Source organism: Corvus moneduloides, chromosome 4 (genome assembly GCF_009650955.1).
Source record: "Corvus moneduloides isolate bCorMon1 chromosome 4, bCorMon1.pri, whole genome shotgun sequence".
NCBI lineage: Eukaryota > Metazoa > Chordata > Aves > Passeriformes > Corvidae > Corvus > Corvus moneduloides.
In genome coordinates this window covers 37,454,579-37,474,661 of record NC_045479.1, presented here as the reverse complement: position 1 = coordinate 37,474,661, position 20,083 = coordinate 37,454,579, and the positions used below count along the sequence as shown (strand labels likewise).

Below are 20,083 nucleotides of genomic sequence, written 5' to 3'. Positions count from 1 at the left end.
CATCAGACTTTACCCAGCCTGACCAAACCTTCCAAATGAGGCATAGGGTCATTAACAAGCTGATAGATTTTCAATTGTTGCAGAAGCCAGCTCATGCTCATTTTTGAATTAGCTCCTCATGCATTCCAGGAAGCTGGTTTGAGAACAGGGATGGCCAGCAGCAGGCAGGGAACCGATACAGCTAAAGAAAGCTCATGAGCCAGTGCAGAAGATATGTTCCAAGTTCCTCCCCAGGTCTTTTGCCTTTTATTCTCCAATTCAGGTATTACATTTCCACTGGTTTTAACCAGGATTGTGCATGCACCTTGACATGTTCACAGAAGTTCCACAATACAGAGTTTCACAACTGGGACAGGTCCCTACAATCGGGACACCAGGGTGACAAAACAGATTCTGGAGAATTTCCCGCTGAATAGGATGGAGAGAACATAATTACCACATCGTAGCACTACAATGTCTCATAAACATAGAATAGACTAGATCCATTTACCACAAAAAGCACAGAAAATAACTTATCAAAGAATATATCTTTTATGTAAAATATACATTTGTAGAATATAATTTTAATACAACTTTTATACTTATTGATGTTGTGTTTGCAACACTTCGAATGAAAAAAAAAAAAACACAAAATAGTCTTGCTGCCAGAATTTTATTTCTGATAATACTTATAGTTTGAGGTAACAATTAAAGAAGACTGTGTGCTGTGAACAAAGTCAGTGATGTTTGTCTGCAGTCACATTTTTGTTATCAAAGTGAAAAGTAAACTTAGGACTTGGCATGTACACTAGAATTCATAACAATTTAGGTCATGGCAAACTGAGAAAGCAAGGTCTTATGCAAACCTACTCTGTTCAAATTTGTGACTTTTGCAATATATGCCATTAGTATGACAGAAGTCAAGACAGATGTAGTTGACATCACTATCATTATTAAGCATGTGTCTTTGTATGATCCACAGCACAACTTACTGCAGGAACCAGGAATAATAAACACAGGGGTGTGGGTCTTTGCATGGAGCCTTAGCAATGATGACATGAATTCAGCTTTCCTTGATATAGATAAAAACTGATATTCCATGCACACATATTTTATTTACACTGACTCATCAACAGTGACTTGTCACCCCTTCCTCTGGCAGCAGTAATTATGAGCGGTCTTTCATCGTCTTTAACAAGCTCTACTTCGCACGCAAAGTCTCAGTGACCTCCTCAAGGTGTTAGTTGTTTATCAGGGCCCATTCAGCAGCAGCAGTCTCTTTCCAGTACAGTCCTTGGTATGGCTAAATTCCATTGTCCCTTTTTCAGCAGTCAAAAATCCATGATAAATTCTGTACAACACTGTAGTTAATATAACAGCAGCACCAGATATTATATTAATTCATTTGCTAAAAGCTGTTTGCAATTATCTCTCTATTGACAATATTTTACCAAAAGTAAATCAATGTACATCTCTAAATATCAGAAATGTATACTTTGATAAATACATTATTGTACAAGAATTCTGACATGCAGATCATGCTATCGGGCTAGGCTATATACAGAAGAACATGTTACATGGTCAACAATAAGTTGAGTTTCTTTTCCTAACAAAAAATAAAACATGACAATCAGGTATTATTCAACAATTTCAAGGATCACTTAATATTTCAGTCATTATGGTCTTCCCCATGTAGCTCTAAAACTCTACAGTTTAAGGGTAATTTTTCCTCACCAGCCCAGAACCTCAGATTTGCCATAGCATTTGTCCTGTTGCATAAACAGAGGTTAATATTGAATGAAAAAGCCACTAGAGGAGATACAGTTTCAAAATTGTAATAAATGCTGGTTGCTAGGAGGAAGATTGATGCAATAGGCAACCGGTCAGTGCTGAAAAGCTGCTCGAAAAATCTTAGGAGTGTACACGAGTTAGTCTAGATGATACTAACTGCACTTGAAAAATATATATATTTCTATCTATACATGGATGTATAGCCCATATGAAAAAAGAGAAAAGAAAAATGTTCTTAGTTCAACTTAAAAGAGGGGGGCATTTTAACAGTATCTCTGTGCTTTATGGAGACAGATGGAGAATACAAGGAGACAGGTTGCAAAACAGACAGACAAACAACATAAAGGACAAAGCACCTCAAAAAACATTGACTGAAGAAATTTTTGAAGCCCGTGAGCCAGAGGTATAAGGCTGGTCAAAAACCCAACATGAGAACTACTACTCTCTTACAATGGTACAAAAAAGCCCCCAATAATTATTTCAATTTTACTTGGTACTCAGCTTCTGAAAATGTTGAAGAACCCTGGAGTAGAGAAATTACTATAGTACCAAGCAGCACTTGCTAGCTTAAAATTGCAAGTCTGGATGGCGTTTACCTTTCTTGCATGTTTTGTGCCTTCCCCAAGCCATTAAGAAAGAGATCTGGCTTCTGCTTGCGTGTAACCAGTAATGACAACCTCTTTGCAGTTATCTGTGTGCAAACAACCGGAGACATTCAGAACTCTGATACAGCAATCCAGTACCGAAATAAGTTAATCACAAAATAAAGTCGTTTATAAACAAGTAGATAGTTAAAAAAATAAAGGAAAAGGTTAAACAAAGAAAAACAATCCCACATGCAGACCAGTTTATCAGTGCTTTCATTTCAGCAGGATGGTAACAATGTGAGAACACACATCCAGAGCCCTCTGTGGTCTCCACGATCGGCAACACTGCTTGTCAGGTGATGGAGACAGGATGGTCCATGCAAATGAGCAGACCCTTCAGAGCAGACATCTTCAGAATGGATTAGAGTCACAAGAAATGAAGGTTCAATGGAGGGACTGACAATTACTTGGAAGCACATTATTTTAAGTCAATCTCCCTGAAAATATGCTTATTTATTGAATATACTGGACAACAGCATCCACTAACTGTCCTTTTATTGCCACAGGAAAGTAGGACAGTATAGTAGATAAAAGGAGAAATGCTACCTTAAAGTAACCTTTAAAAGCCAAGACAAAAATCTTCAGCTACCCAAGTGGCTTTTCTTGCTACTGACAGTTGTATCATGCGGGAGTTAGACCATATTTGTGGAGCCTATGCTTAATGCTACATTTATTTTATTTTACTACTTGTAAATGGTAAACAGTATTTGATCTAATACTATGTAGCCGATTGATGCCATCTGGTTTACAAGATGGAAGGGATGGGAGACCGAGAGCGCCTTAGAGGACAAGGTGAGCTGTAGGGTGATGTTACTGGAGACAGTCGCAGAGTATTGCCTGTCAAGCCAGCTATGTTGTTTAAGCTTCGAGATTTTTCATAGCCTTGTATGAGAAAATGCACAGACATCAGTTGAATTCAGCCAAAAAATAGACAAAGACAAACAGTACAATGTAATGTAATCCAAGGAGCTATCAGGGACTCAGAGGGGATCTGCCTGCAAAAGAACTCAGTGCTAAGACACATTACTCCCAAAAGATATTAATAAATAAAATTATTTACAAAGTAATGCACCTGTTTTTCCCCCAAAAATTAAACAGACCGCCACACAAGAGGTCTGACCTGCTCTTCCACATCCCCTCTTGCACTTAGTATCACTCTGTGGGCTTCAGCAGGGTTGCACAGCAACCTTCAGCAAAGTGCAAGATAAAGGATCCCACCAGGCTGATTGAGCTATCTGGCTAAGCATAACCAAAAACCCGTTAAGACAGACTACAGAAACTGTTAGAATTATATAATCTCTGCTAAATTCGATTTCTAATAAAGGACAATTTTTTCTTTAAAATAAATAAACCAGAAACCAGATAAATTTTATACAGCACGTGTAAATCAGTTTTGCAGAGGACCGAATGATACTATAAGAAGCTTCATCTTCAGAAATATTAACCCTTAGACTTTGGTTCTAATTTTAAAGTCTAGTAAGACAGCAAAGTTCAACATATTTGTAAATGCCTCCTGAATGGCAAACTTAAAACATTGAATTTGTGCTTCTTTTCCAGATTATTTGAATGAAATCAATTAATCCATATAAGCAAGTAGTAAATAATTAATCATTAAATGAGGCAACCACATAATGCTTCACAATTTGAAGGGAACATTGCACTTACAGACATTTCTGTTCACATACACTGTGAGCTCTAGCTACCTACTTTTACTACTGTGGATTGTTTTCACTTTGTAGAGGCTATGCTGTATAGCAATGAAAAAACATTGCTATTTGATGCATCACTATCTTCATATTCAAGTATTTTCAGCAGCTCCTGAATAACCCCATTTGTTAACAAAAGGATCTGCTCATTGGTCGGAAGAGAGATATCAGCAAGGAAATACAACAAAGATTAAGCCAGGCAGGACCTTGCTCCTCAAGTACATGGATACATGCTTCATTGCAAGCATGAGAAGTCTCACCAATTTTTCACTGGCAGAACTTATTTCCTTGAAGACAAGTATGCATTTAAGCATTTGTCAGGTTAAGGTGTTAAGGTCTAAATTGCTTACAGGGAAATAATGAGACTTTTCCCACAGAAACTCTAAAATACCAATGACAATAAAGCTAAACAACACATGGAACATCAGCAAGCTATTTTTTTTTTCTGATTGAAATGGTTACTGGCTCAAATTCCAGATCTCTAGGTAACAGACAGTTAACAGCATCTTCAGGAAAAATTATATCTTAGGCTCTCCCCTTACAACGATTAACATATTTCTTACCTACAGGGACCCCCATACTTTAAAGCTATACTTAAAGCAAATGTAAAACCTCATGTCTGCTAAAACATTGTGCAATGTTCTCTCCAGATGGCAAGGGCAGGCTAGACTGTGATACTACACAGAATTCTGAAACATTTCTGAAACAGCCTCCAGTTTCTGAGTTTTTATCAGTATTTACATCGATTAGAAAGAATTATGTTTGAAAAAGGAATTAAAGGGAAGCACAATGCTAGTGTATATATTTAAACTCCCTGTAAACATAAAGCTTTTTTTAAAAGAAATCAAAATAATCAGGTAGCTTTTTACATAGAAGCTAGGAAAGTAGTTTTTAAGATAATTTTCTTGCTACTCTTCTAATGATAAAAGGAAAGAACTGATAGAGGAAGATGGTACAGATTATGAGTAAAATAGAAGCTCCTAAAAAGTGAAAACCAGATACACAAGATGAATAGTGAGAAACACATGATCCAAAATCAGTACTTTTCAGGTATTTTAGTGGAGCCGCTCTGATCAGTATCATCTTAGAGATGGAGATAAGCTGTTAATGCAAAAAAGCTCAGAATAAATTATAATTAAACCCAACCAAGAATCAACCAAGGAACAAACCAAACAAGAAGAACGTACCACAAGAAAGAAAGAAAGGGAAAATGTAAAACATAAAAATAGTAGACTTGATGCGCGCATGATATTCAATCATTCAAACCCATTTGTATATTAGTTGAAGATATTTTCTGCTTATGACCTAACTTCCCTACTCTGTGTAAAATACACTCCAAAGCCAGTGGCTAAAACATTTCAGCCTCAACTAAGATTATCATCAGAGCCAGACAAAGAGCACATTTCTCATCAAAAAACTGTCCATCCTGAACTCAAGCCCCAGTTTTCTAGTAAAACTATAAAAACATTTTCTTTTAAATCTAGATTTACAAATTAAAATGTTCCAGGATAAAATATGTTTTACTGTTATATAAATACATCTTTAGCAGCTGATGGTTAACTTCTTTTATCATTTCTGATCTTCTCTAGTCATTGTTACTGCCATAAGTTGCTGAGTGAACCCAAAAACCTGATATTGCAAGAGACCATGGCAATCTGCCTTATTCAGGTGTTCTTGACCTCCTCAAAAACTCTTAACATTAGAGATATTTTAAATAATCCTAGTTGTTGAGAAGACTGTGTGAAATATATGCTCAGGGAAAAATGTAGTAAATCTGTGCAAAAACACGCTTGCAGTGAATTTTCATTTAAGCTAAACATTATATATAGGAGTATGTAAAATGCCCGAGCATAGAGAGAGTCATACTCTTTGCAAATACCATACACATGGAATTGGTTGCATATCTGCCTTCACAGGTTTAACATACTGAGCTCAGGCTTTGAAGTGTAAAAAGAGCATTTGCAGAACAATTTAAGAGAATTACTTTGGAGTATATGGCTGGCTGGGACAGCTATGTTTGCTATACAACAAGCAAGTTAAAAAAACAAACAAACAAACAAACAAAAAAAAGCCAGAAAAATCTCAGGCAAAAATGTTTGCCCAGTGCCACATGGCTACTTCAGATGAACCCTGAGGTGAAAATCTACACATCAGCACCCAGGAATGTAGAATCTGTTGGAATCATACAGTGTCAGAAAAATATAATTTTCCAAGAAACAAAAGCAGTTCCTGTCTAAGGAAATGAGAAGATCACCCTGGCATTGCTGATCTTAGGTCTATGTCCTGATGCTAGGTTTGCAGCCACAGCCAGATGTGGCCTGTTGGGGTAGAAACAATCAGTCATGTGGGAGATACAAGTAAGAAACGGTTTTGCAAACTCCACCTGGGGGCACCCATCCTACTGAGCAGCAAGCAATCAGACTTGAAGAGGCTAAATAACTAGAAAGGCATTTTTAGCACCTTGCAAGGTCAAGCATTGTTTTACTACCTAGTTGAGTATGGTTGGGGTAGACAGTCATCTTTTAGTATCACTGGTGTATTGCCAAGAAAAAAAACATTTTTTGGCATTATAAGCTCAAACTTTTATTTGAAAGAAATCTAAATAGCGTCTCAGGATATGCTTTTTTTGTGTTAAGAGCAATAATGTGGCTTACTTCTGACATTTCAACCTCTAAAGTGTATTCAGCTGTAAATATTATTAAGTTATTAAGAGCAGAACAAAGTTATAACATGATTAATTTGTCTTTTAGAATGACAAATTGTATTGAATGATGAGTGGTAGAATGAGCAAGGTCTGAACTGCAGGCTTTTCCATTAGAGATTACAGACAAATGAAGACACAAGTGAAATGAGGGTCCAACATCAAGCACATTTTTTGAAGACTAAAGGGGATGAGTGTTTCTAAAAGGAAAAGAATGACTAAGAGTAAAGAAAAAAAGATACATTGTGAGTACAGTCTTTCCTCTTAGAGCATTGTGCACATCATTTTACTCTAAGATTTTTTTTCACAAGCATATTGCTGAGTAACCTTTTATGATCTAATGAAAGAAGTCCATACCTTTCCTGATCCCTCCATCAGTAGCACACGTGTAATCACCTGTTGTCAGTAGGAAACATGTTCCCCCTCTTCTGTTTTTGTCTCTTGTACTAGAACGTCTGATGGGAGGGAGCCTTTCACCAGGTGAGAGTGGCTGCTCACTTCCTGCACTGTCTTCACCTGATAACACTGGTTAAAGCACCATGCCCATTTACAGACAATAATGAATGAGGAAATGAGACATCACAAAGAGCTTACGCTGAATGCCAGATATTCCCATCACTCAAAAAGTTGTTATAAAGTAAATCAATAGAAGAAAACAAGATTGCAATTCATCATTAATCAGTACAAAATGGCAAAAGGTATACGTTTTGTTCAAGAACAAATGATCTTTTGACTTTCCTGTTGTCCTTCTAAAATTTATATAAAATTAGATTAAACTAACATGAACTAAGAAATAGTCAAACCAAGGCTCAGTCACCTACTCTGGACTGTAACTTGTCAGAATACAGTCAGCCTTGGATATTTCAAACACTAATTTACTATTGACTATTGTTTTTGCTAAACAAGAAGTCATGTTAGGCATTTTTGTTTAGAATATACTGCTTAATGTTTTAAAGACAAGCCCTTATCCAGAAGACCTATATTTTCAACATTTGGCACTATACACTGTTTAATAACACACTTAGCTTTCATTTCCATATTTATTACACTTGCACTGCTTGTCATCATAAGTACCCAACATTAAATGCTGTCTTTGATCTCTGTACTTTATTTTGTCAAATGGCAAAAATTGTACCTCTCCTGATTTGTCGCTCCCAAAGGACTCTCTTTTAAAATTATGTACTATTTCAAATTCAGGCCATACATCAAGAAAAAAATCTCTTCTCAGTACAGCACATAACTTCAGCTTTACCTTTGCATTTAAACCTGAGCATGTTTTTTCTGAACTGTGAATGCAAAGGGCAGGATTCAGCCTTGAAGTTTTGCACAGAATTCATAGTGACTCTAATAACATTCTCTATCAGAAATAAAGCTACAGTGCATGATGCAAGCAGTGGCACTACTGAAAAGAAAGATAACACTTTAAAATGGCTTCTTCTTGCATGTCTGCTTTCTCTCTAACTTCAAGGATTATAACCCCTTGTAAATAAATCTATAGACACAAAAAAAAGGTGTCTCTTAGTGAGAGACAGAGTGATCACACTGAGCCTTCTCCATTCAGAATACCTTTAGTAGGACCTGATGGCATGAAAAAGCTGTTATCATTAATAGTTGAAAGATGTTATCTCAAAGTGGGTATCAGCCAAAGCACTGAAAAACTAACTATATTTTACTGTCAGAGTCTTTTCAAGCATTTCCATCCTCTTAAATATATTTAGGATGTTCAAAAAGATGTGTTAACTTTGTGAACAGTAACTCGGAGAGTGAAACCGAGCTTCTTTGAACATAAATGCTATTCAGTAACAGAGCAACAGACCAAAAAAGAATACTGTTCAGAGACTGATTTTCCAGACTCTTCTTTTTTAAAACTAAATTTCAATTACTGAATTACACCAGTCATGAGTGGCTTTGCTCTTATTATTGTTTAGCAGCTTTACAACAGGAGTCTAATGACCGGTATTGAGCTTTATAAACAGATTGTGGTTGGCTGAAGAATAAATACGCTTAAGAAACAAACAAAAAAAAATTCTTGCTAATTCTGCTAAACTATTGAATTATACTGAGAGGTAAAATTTACTCTTTAACTGCAACAGATTTGGAATATGGAGCAGTGGCTTGGAGGGACTGAGGCTGTCATTTGATACGTAGTTTCACTGAGTAAAGCACAAAATACTCCTTATTCATCATTTGGAACTCTAACAAATAAGGTAATAGAAATCACAAAAATCAACTCTAATAGCAATGATGGTGCTGAGGGCTGTAATTTTCTTTTTTCTTGACAAGAATTACATCAGCTATGCTAGTATAATTTAATGAATAGTAAATATCATGCAATGTCTCATCTAACACAGATGAAGGAGGTTCTTTTAGCCAGGGAAGCAGAATGCCAAATGGAAAGAAAACTAGAAAGAAAATTTCTTCCTATTTCCTTTGAGTGCTGGGCTTTGGATGTAAAGCACCTGCTCCTTTTAAATGACTGCTTCTTTGTAGGATCTTGCTTAACAGGCCACGATGTGGCACAGGCAAAGCTGACACAAGAGACAGACACTGAGGCAAAACACCATGGAGTCCAACAGGGTGGGACACGGTGGCTGCTCAAATAGTCACAGTCATGCAGAAAAACAAGAAACATCCATACAACGCAACAAACAACAGGCAAAAGAAAAGGTTGATATCATCAGCAGGAAAGCATTCTCAACAGAGCAAGCAAAACTGTATAGACCAGCTACATAGAGGTTTGGGAACATCACTATACCTATTTTGTCCTCTATGAGACTGACACACGCAAATGTTGGAGGGGAGAAGGGTGGGAGCTACATCTTCTCCTGGCAGAAAGACTGGCTGCTTTCTGACCCCTACCAAACATACTGGTCTATAAAGTGTTTTCAGAGGACATGCATTTCCAGTGGGGTCCTACCTGATGATCTGTTGTGTTCCATCAGCTGGTTGTCCTTGCCCAGGCAGATGTCACCCTGTGTGCTATTGCAGGCCATGTTCAAGTCTGTCTTGCAGAAGGAGGGTGAGCTGGCTTGAGGAGCAGGAGGGATGTGCTTCTTTCGCTTCCTTGGCAGTTTCTGCTTTGCCATGGCCAGGGAGTAGTACATCCCAAAATTGTTAACTATCACAGGCACAGGCATGGCTATGGTGAGCACTCCTGCCAGTGCACACAGGGCTCCCACCAGCATGCCTGACCAAGTCCGTGGATACATATCTCCATATCCCAGGGTGGTCATGGTGACTACAGCCCACCAGAAGCCGATAGGGATATTTTTGAACTGTGTGTGTTCACTCGCGGACGGGTCATTAGGCTGGGCTCCCACCCGCTCTGCGTAGTAGATCATAGTGGCAAATATCAAAACGCCGAGTGCCAGGAATATTATCAGCAGCAGAAATTCATTGGTGCTGGCTCGCAGAGTGTGACCCAGCACCCTGAGCCCCACAAAGTGCCGGGTGAGCTTGAAAATCCGGAGGATCCTGACGAACCTTACCACCCTGAGGAAACCAAGCACATCCTTCGCAGCTTTGGAGGAGAGCCCGCTCAGGCCCACTTCTAGGTAAAAGGGCAGGATGGCCACAAAGTCAATGATATTCAAGAGGTTTTTGATGAATTCAAGTTTGTTGGGAGAAAAAATAACACGTACTAAAAATTCAAATGTAAACCATACCACGCAGACTCCTTCCACGTATGTCAGTGCAGGATCTGTCTCAATCTCATATTGTAGCACAGCTTCTGTCCCATTGATGACTTGCTCAGTTTTGTTTATAATAGTATTGAAAGCCTCATGTGTTTCCAGGCAGAAGGTTGTGATTGAAACTAAGATGAAGAATAAAGAGGCAAAAGCGATGAACTGAAACACAAAGAGATAAAAGAGACATCAGAACTGCACAGCTCTTTACATTAATACTAATGATGTTGGTGTTTATAGTAAAACTTTCACTCATTCACCCCCAAATGGCTGGCAAATTCATATGCATAAAAATTTCCATCTAGGCCAGAGGAGAGCAGCAGACAGCTCTCACAAGCAGGCCAGGAGTCCAGGAGCAGGAAGAGTCTTGGCAATGGACACCATGACAAAATGCAACTCAATAGGAAGGTGGCAACAAATTCTTTAATCTGTGCTAAATTGTCTGAATTTGATTCACTTGTCAAGGTTCCTTGCAAACAGTCCCTGTAAACACCAACCACAGCAATACTTAAAGATGTTCACCTCTCACAGAGTGGAAAATGTGGGCTGGCTGTAATGGTCTCAAGATTATGGTTCAGAATCCACATCTGTCTTGAAGGGCACCTCAGAGGGATCTAGGAGCAGATCCAAACTGGGTTTCCTTTGGATTTTCAATGATTCACAAATACAGGATATTTACTGATAGAAAATGCCTTCTGTGTTACAGGTAGATTTGGTTGCATAGCCTATTATGTTTGTAGTCATCCATCACTGATTCTCTTGGGCAGCACTAAAAGTAAACCTTGCAGAACCTCACACACTATGGCGGCAGAGCTTTGCCACAGTCTTAGGATCCACAATCCTGCTAACCAAGTTACAAATCCAGGACAATCCAAACAAAAAGAGAAATACAAATTCAGTTCTAGTAGAGGCACGTGAATTGATAAAATACAGGTAAATAACCTGGAAACAGCCATCACAGAGAATTGTTTAGGATTTAAAAAACATATACTTCCTGACCTTCAACTCAGCCATTGCAGTCAAGCATTGAATAACAGAGAACATCCAGGACAGGATCTCAAAAAATAACACCGAGCCAAGCAGCTAGAGCAGGAGATAGATTTTCTTACACTGAATAAAATACACCGAATGAAAGAGTGTTTTGAAGTAAGTTGTTCCTTTGCTACAATGGTTAACTTCTTTTCAATGGCATTACTACCATACTAGCTAGCACTCAAACAGCAGTGGTGTGGTACAAAAACAAAAATATTTTTTATTTCAAATTTGCATCTTAATAGACATTTTATAGCCAATATTACCCTGGGGAAAAAAAAGTCTTCTGGAGACATGAAGATTTTTGAAAGTGTTAGGGGCTCAAAGAGGCAAAAAATGCCTAAACAGGTTTTCAAAAATATCTAATACCTATATGTTACCACACTGAAATCTTGAAAGCCATTGGAAAAAATCTAGTTGGAAGGCAGACAAAATAATAGCCATAAGCAGAAATGCCTCTGTTCTGACACTTTGATCCAGGATACAACATTGTGGCAAAACTGATTTTGTGTACTTCGGATATCAATGAGTGAATTTAGTATTAGCATTCAGATTTAGTGTTATGTGCCACAGGAACTCATTTGGGTTCATACAATACTGAATGCTTGCATTTTTCTAACACAGAACGTTGGTTAGACAAAAAAATATTGTCTCTACAACCTGTAGAAAGAATTCCTTTTATTCTGGAAACAAGCTTAAATTTACAATGCAGGCCTGGCAAATTTATTGCATTCAGATTCACAAGATGGATCTGTGAAAAATCCCATATAACTACCTATATCAGATATTTGTAGTTTATTTATGGCTTCCTTTCCTCAGTCAAGGAAAAAAGTTACTACACCATGCCCTACAATTGCAAACACTAAATCTGTTACCTTTCAAAAAGGACTGACTCTGAAACTGAACTGAACACTTATCATCCAGTCTGGACTTCTAGCCACAAGCTAAGCAAAAAATCTTACACTGTCTGATTTTTACTGAACAGGCTTTTCTGCCTTTGCCTTAACTACAGAATTGCTGCATGTTCATAGCTCACAGCACCTGACACCAACATACACAAAAGATCCTCAGTCTTGTGTGAGACAACTAGAGACAGCAAATACAACCAAATTTATATAACCTAAGTGAATTAAACTCAGCAGAACTTTGCAAAACCTCTCTACGAGATGGAAAGAGAATTTATCAGACTCTAAGCCACTGGTGGGCTAAGAATGACCCTTGGGTGTCTCTTAGAGCATCCTCCAGAATCCTTCTACACAGTCAAGGATAAAAAGGAAAGAAATCTTTGGAGGCTGAGAATCACTGAAGCTAAGTCAGCACTGTAGTTTGTAATTTGGGAGGGAACTTTTGACAGATAAAATATTGGACAACCTCTTCAACGGCAACACTTTGGTGATTTCAGACAACTGTGAATTTTTTTTTTTTTTTGGTCTGAAAATAAAAGAAAACTACATTCAGCCTAACCAAAGTAATATAACTATATAATTTACCAACCACTCAGATATAATAACGATTAACTCTGCACTCAACAGTGCAGTGAATCTAACAGTATGTAAATAATTACCACTGTTTTCTGGACTGTATTTCAGAACGAGAGTCCATTCAGGTTCAGAACCTTTCTAAAGAAAAATGCCAAATACCAAGAGATTAGCTACAGGTAGAACTGCCTGACAAGCTATTTATTACTGTTTTGCTTAACACTGACACTGCATTGACACTGCACTTGGCACTTGGCAAGGCAGATTGAAATTTTTAGCTGTGCAGCTACATTTAGTGTTTTATTATCCCTAAAGGAAAAAGACATTCAATCATGTCCAAAATCCGCTATCTTACTACATTATCCTAAAGACAGTCATCTCCCAGAGGTTAGAACAAAGACAAGAAAACACTATCAATCTGGTGACAGATTTCTTGATAAGCCCACAATAACCACTCATAGAAATGTAAAACAATACGATGCACACATTTCCATGCGTATGCATGGCATCACTGATTTTGAGCAAAGGCACACATTCCTTTTATCTCTCATTTCATTTGGTTTTAAACTGCCAGCTCCTTGGATCAGGACAGAGCATGCACAGCACCTAGCAAGATGAAGCCTCATACACAAGAGACCTACAGTGTTATTGCAATAGTAGATGGGTCAGAGAACACACAAGAATGAATGCAAAGATCAGTGCAAGAAGGAACATTTTATCAGCCAAACAAAAAATGCCTAGGGATTAACTTTACATTAACAAAGATGCTTCCTTAGTATTATGTTACATAATACCAGGCAAAGCACTGAAAAGTCTCTGGCATGTTTTTCATACATATCTGTAATGAAAGAAATTAAATGAAGTCATGTGCTATCCTCACTTTATGCTTTCCTTCTCCTTCATCCTAATTCCAGCTTCTCTAAAGTAATTAGCCTCTAAAAATATATCCATTTTTGTTCATGTGGGCAAGCAGCACATTTCAGACAGAGTCCGTACAGATTTGAACTCACAGATTCTCTGGTGGTCGTGACCGACCAAGTCCTATTCCTCAGTCCTGCATTAGTACCTCGGTCTACAATAACCAGGGTAGCACCCACAACTATTTGTTTGTTTCCTCTTTTCTTTTATGAAGAGCAGAAATCTAAAAGCAGTTAGCCTAATCATTATTTCAGAAAGGTTACAGCAAGAGACAATTTTCTGTTTGAATCATTAGCAACCTTTCACTGTGAGAAGTTCTGAAACTTCTTTGAAGTTCTGAAAAACATTTGGTTTTGACTAGTTGCAAAACAAATTCAAGCCTTGGCATAGAGCAAAACAGCTTATTCACCCCCTTTTTTAAACCTAAGATTTGAGCCCAAACACATTTTTTCAATATCTTTAAAAAAAACTGAAGAAAAATTTCAAATAATATCCAAGTAATCATGATCCTTTCTCACTTCTTAAAAAGGTTCTTTTTTAAAAATAATTGCTTCTTGTTTATTTCAATGGATGTGATAAAATTAACTTTTCTCATTTAGGTTTTCTTTTTTCCTCCTGAGGGAACCATTTTTCTAAGCTGCAGAATGGTTGTAGACACACTATAGGGCTACCATTTTCAAAATTGAAATTAATACAAATTGAATTAATAAAAAGTTCAGTCCATTTTTGCCAGAAGAGAGCAGTTAAAAGTTACAAAAATATTCAGTACGTAATACACAGCATGCAAAATATTCCTCATTCAGCAGTTAAAGTTCCCAGTAGGCTGTGGATTGCCTCTGCTCTGTTTGAAGGCAGTGTGCACCCAATTCTGTTCTTGTGTGTCAGCATCACTAGTTCAGACAGCAGCGATTCCATCTCCCAGCTTGTCTAGTTGATGGGATCACCAGCCAAGCTCCATTGCTAAGTTCTACTAATGTTCACAGTAAGTGGATTAATCATTTATAACTTTCTTTTCAATGAAGCACACAAATCTAAAGTGTGTGTGAGATACCTAAAGATAACTTGTTGGAAGTAGAAAACTTTATGATTCATACTTTGAGTTCAGTGTCTCATGGGGGACTGAGTAGCTCAGAGTTTAAAGCAATTTCAAAATTGACAGCCAATTCTAGAATTGAGCAGTCTGTGGATTAGCAGAACTTTTATGAGTCCAAAGTCATGTTTTACCTTGCACATAGCTCCTTAAGTGCCTTGAAAAATCAAGGTTACTAAAAATTGTGGCTGCAAATGACCTGACAACAGCCTTATCTCATGGGCCATGTCTGGATTTCACAGCAGGAAAAGGCACATGGTCAGAGGATGCTGTGGCTCGCATCTGACCCACACACACGTTTCCTTTCCAAGCAAACCCAGACATGGGACTGGCCGTTGTCCTGTGATGGAGCCAGAGCCTTACTGCAGCCATTCTAGGGCTTAACAGCCTAGACAGAGCCTGAACAAAACAGCAGAGCTGCAAATGGATCCTCACACTCAGGTGTATCATACATATTCAGAAAATCAGACTCATACTTCTCCATATTCAAAATAAGTTTCATCTGTCCATCCCACACCCTTAAAATAGGCTATTTCTACACAATTATTTAGTGTTCCAAGATGGACAGGTCATAGTCAGTGAAGAGGTTAATGCACAGCAAAGTGTTAATAGCCACAATCATCCTTACTTCTTGCTTCACATGTAAGTTTTGAATAAAATCTCTCACCATATTTCAGTGTTTTCCCATAAAAAGTTTGTATCTCATCTGGATACAACTTGTTCTGGGGTTGGATCTCAACACCTCCTCTTTCACTCCCCTCACTGTGTAATGTATATTTTCTAACGTGAGCATTTAATAGCAGCTTTTAAGATTCATTTAGTTTGAGTTACCTTCCAGGACACAGAAGGTTTGCCCTTGACACACTTGACAACAGAAAAAGAAAATAACTGAATATTTAATAAGCCCTTGAAAATACAACCCTTAATATTCTCTAATGCAGGTACAGAATTGCCTTTAAAGAAAGAAGATTAAAACATTGCTTTAAATAAATATCTTCACAGGCACATTATGAGATTTGATACATGTGTGTTGCTAGAATTTAAAACTATTTTTAAAAATCAATATTCCTCCCCACCACACTCATAGACTAAAAATACAGCTATAGAGCATCCAAGAAAAGAGACCGTGGTGATTTTTTTCTAAAGAAACTAGCTTTGATGGCTTGCTCACCATTGTAACCAAAATCTGGCTTTCATCACAACAGGTAAGAGTTTACTGAAAAACTTCATTTTTCCTGACCAAAACAAGAGTAGAGGAGCTTCCACTCATGGGTTCTTTGCTTTCCCACCAGATCATTCATGCTAAACAGAACCCTCAAAACAGGATAACTTCTGTAGGATAACAGAATACTTAAAAGGAAAGCAGTATGTTTTTTTTAATACCATATTCATTTCGAAAAATAAAAAAAATTCCATACTTTGGAGATTTAAAAATTATTCCCAGTGATGTCTGTTCGCATTTGTTAGTTTCAGCCTCATCTTTTCATATTTCTGAATATAATACAAAGTATTTGAAAAAAATCACTGATTAATTTCTTCCTCTTACTAACCCTCTGACCACAAAAAGTAAGCTGATCTATGCATTAAATGCACCCACTCTCACTGATTGCAAGAATTTAGTCATATATATATTCATTACAAAACTGTATTTTAAAAATTTTCTTCACATGTATTTTTAGACTCATCAATCTATTTCTTAGGCTAAAACAGTTAATAGTGGTTATACCAAAATTATATTTTCCCATCATAAACATTATAAGCTGATATTGATTTTTTTTCTCTCTCTCTCAAGGTTCAGGAAATAAAAGTCTTAGTTCCTGTAAATCTTCCACATATTTGTCTGTTAATGTTCTCCAGAAGCCGTTTTTATTCTTCCAGGAATTCAAACTGCCAGTTAGTTTCTGAAATCCCCCTAGATGTGTAGGGAAGTTGAATGAAACCAAATCAAACAGGGAACAAAGCCAAAATCACGTACTGTTTCTAATCAGTCCCAACTAACTTGCAATGCTGATTTTTTAATCTAGTTTTATGGCTGCTTAGTCATATAAAACCAAAGTCTTAAAAAAAAAAAACCCATAAAAATTCCAATAAATTTGAGGGTTTTGGGCATTCAATGAGAATATGACTCAACTATGAATGTTACTTATGCAGAAAAAGAAACTGCATTTGTAAAGTACATGGCATGCTTCACTCAAGGTAGCAACTAACATTGGAACAAAATCACAGAATTAGATACCACTTCCAGCTTTAAAAAGACTTCTCTGTGTTTAGATTTGACAAATTGTTCTCATTTCTGATTTCAACATGATAGATTTTTTTCCCTCTGTTTAATTCCATCTGGCTATGAGGAGACTGTTAAAATCATAATGTGATTTCAGAATGAACTCTTGTGATGAACTTACCTCTCTATATAGTTTAATGTTGTGTGTGCTGGAATTTGAATATTAATGCGAATTTTACATAAACCCAAATATCTCACCAAACATACCATCAGTCTCTTCACAACTCTGTTTCTCAAAGCTGCTATTCTTCCTTAGATGTAAGTAGCCTTTGGAAAATTAGCGTTTCATGAAAAAAAAGAAGGAAAAGTGACATGTTTTTATGGTGTGATGCATTTTCAGTGCACTGTATCCGAATATACTTAGAAAACAAATACCATCAGTAGCTACTAACCAAACTACTGGCATTTAAAAGATAAACTCAAGGCAAACATACTGTCAATTTACTTCACCACTCATAAATCATAATCTCTCACATTATCTCTCTCCAAAGATTAAGGAATGGATACAGATATAGCATTTTAAATAAATCATCAAAGGACAAATGAAAACATGATACATGAAGTATCAGGCACCAAGACCAATTTTATGTCTCTAAAAATCTGTAACTCATCCTCCTTCTGGGGAATAAGGTGGAATGTCAGCATTAAGTGGGTTCTTTTAATGTCTACATAAAGATCTAACAGCCCAACCTTAGCATCCTAATTAGGAAACTCTGGCCATTATAATTTCTCAACCAACATCAAGCCACAGTTAGAACAGCTCCTGCCAATATTTCATCCTACAAAAGATAAGTCTACTCTTCAATCCCCAGGACAGCTCTACCTCATTTGTACTCTCTCCTGCTAATAATATTTGGCATTCAATTTAGCAGTTAAACTGCTGATGTTACAATTCTACACACAGTCATAACTGAATGAAAAAAATCTGTATGTCAGTACACTTTTCTTGCTATTATGTCAAAGAGCAGCCTATAGCTAATGTCCAGTGTGTAGATTTATAGTGCAGTAGTATTTACAGCTGAGAGTGGCTGCTATCTGTATGTAGTAGTGAGAACACAAATGTTCACTTGCTTGCTCATTCTTTTCTCATTTATTATCGTTTTTAAAAACTGTTGTCTTTCAGTACCAGCTGGAGCACAAATAGAAAGGTTATTAATGCATCTTTTCACATTCAGAAATCCAGGCCCAAAATTAAGTCAGTCTAACTAAGCTGTTAGGTAAATCAGCAGTCTAACATCAGTTTGACCCAGATACATGTCTGACTCAACAAATCTTATTCACATTTTAAAGCAGATTATAAAGAAAAAAACAGAGTTACAAATCATGCTGCATTTTAATTGCATTTAACTGATACATATCTTCCCAAAGAATTCAAAACTGATTTACAAAGCTATCCTAATTTAGACACATGTTCTGCTCAGCATGGAGAACTTTTTCTCCGCCAAGTAACTGGAAAGAAGACTTGAGAATGAATTTCAGTGGTGGGACCACACCTCAGGCAGTGGGAGTCCCAGGGACAGGACTGATCTGCTGCCCAGGACATTACCTTGTACTCCATTTCTGATTGCCTACCACCCAAGAAGATTACTAATTTCCTAAATGACCAGTGTTATTTCCCACCACGCAAATCAAAATCATCTGACTTTGTTGTCCCATGGAGCAGCTAAATAAAACATGTCATACCAACACACAACATACATCCCACTGCATGCTATTGCCTCTTGAAGACTCAGCAGAAGTCCTTGAACAGCAATTATGCTGCCTCCAGAAGCTTCCTTTTCCATTCACTTGAATTTATGAAGCTTGCTTCACTTGTGATTTTTCTGAGCTGGGATTATTGCAGCAATGTTTTTGGTTTAACAGCCAGCTGTGCACATTACTTTAACTAGACTTGGCATTTATTTTCTAGCAATCATTTTTTAAAAAGGCATCAGCAAGGCTCACTTTGCCCTTGTCTTACTGAAAAGGTCTGCATGGCTATGTGGCTTGATAAGCAAACCACTGCCACTCATTCATTAAACATTGCTATAAATCAAGCAGGCAAAATATTTATAGCAGCTGCAAAAACGCAATGGATGTTCTCCCTGGAGTCAAAGTAAAGGTGAGAAAAAGAGGAATTCACACCTTGTATTCTTGTCTGGTATAAGACGTTCAGAGGTTTCTTATTACTAAAAGAGCATATTCCAAGACGAAGCTAAAATTGTCTGAAGGGAAGAAGAATGCAGATTTTGAAGTACACATTTCAGCCAATCCCAAATTTACATAATGTGTCAAATTAGCCTCTCTGTTTGCTTTGTTGCCCTTTTCCAGACTTCCCGCTGTTCGCATCATTACAGAAAAGATTAGGCTCTGGGACCTGGCAACTTGAAATACTACACAGGCAGTATCTTTCTTTCTGCACTTGATTTATCATGAGAAGTTCTCATTTGGCTCAATGGGTCAAAACTGGAAAAAAATCTTCAGTATAACACTATTTATTATTAATAGACTTTCACACCCATGCAGACAAATGGAGAAAAGAGAGACATTCTTAAAATAAATTAATGAAAATTCTATTATAATGTAGTTTGCCTAGTACATAAATCTCACAGCCATTAAAATTACAGAAACATTTTCATCTGTATCATCTCCACCTCACTTAAGCACCCAAGCTCATTTATGTCTGTTTCCTCTCACTGAAAACGAGTCTGATGGCCTAATTTAAAATTACATTTGCATGAATTTAGAAGAGATTTTGAAGCTTGATGTCCATTAAGATTTGTCATAGAGCCCAT

General features: G+C 37.2%; 1 protein-coding gene across 14 annotated transcripts in view; it reads right to left on the bottom strand.

The window, feature by feature from the left end:
• Positions 1-212: 212 nt before the first annotated feature.
• Positions 213-20,083, bottom strand: part of KCNC2 (potassium voltage-gated channel subfamily C member 2) — a 100,772-nt gene continuing 80,901 nt past the window's right edge. The window contains exons 2-5 of one of the 14 annotated variants that reach the window (XM_032105489.1): positions 9,742-10,672; positions 9,284-9,415; positions 7,182-7,349; positions 213-3,299 (exon numbers count right to left, since the gene is read on the bottom strand). In XM_032105489.1, the coding sequence (XP_031961380.1) occupies positions 3,163-3,299; positions 7,182-7,349; positions 9,284-9,415; positions 9,742-10,672 (1,368 nt within the window). In that variant the 3' untranslated portion in view covers positions 213-3,162. Of the gene's footprint in view, positions 3,300-7,181; positions 7,350-7,867; positions 9,416-9,741; positions 10,673-20,083 lie in introns of those variants that run through there. The other 13 variants (XM_032105490.1, XM_032105481.1, XM_032105476.1 and 10 more) reach the window with 13 other exon arrangements.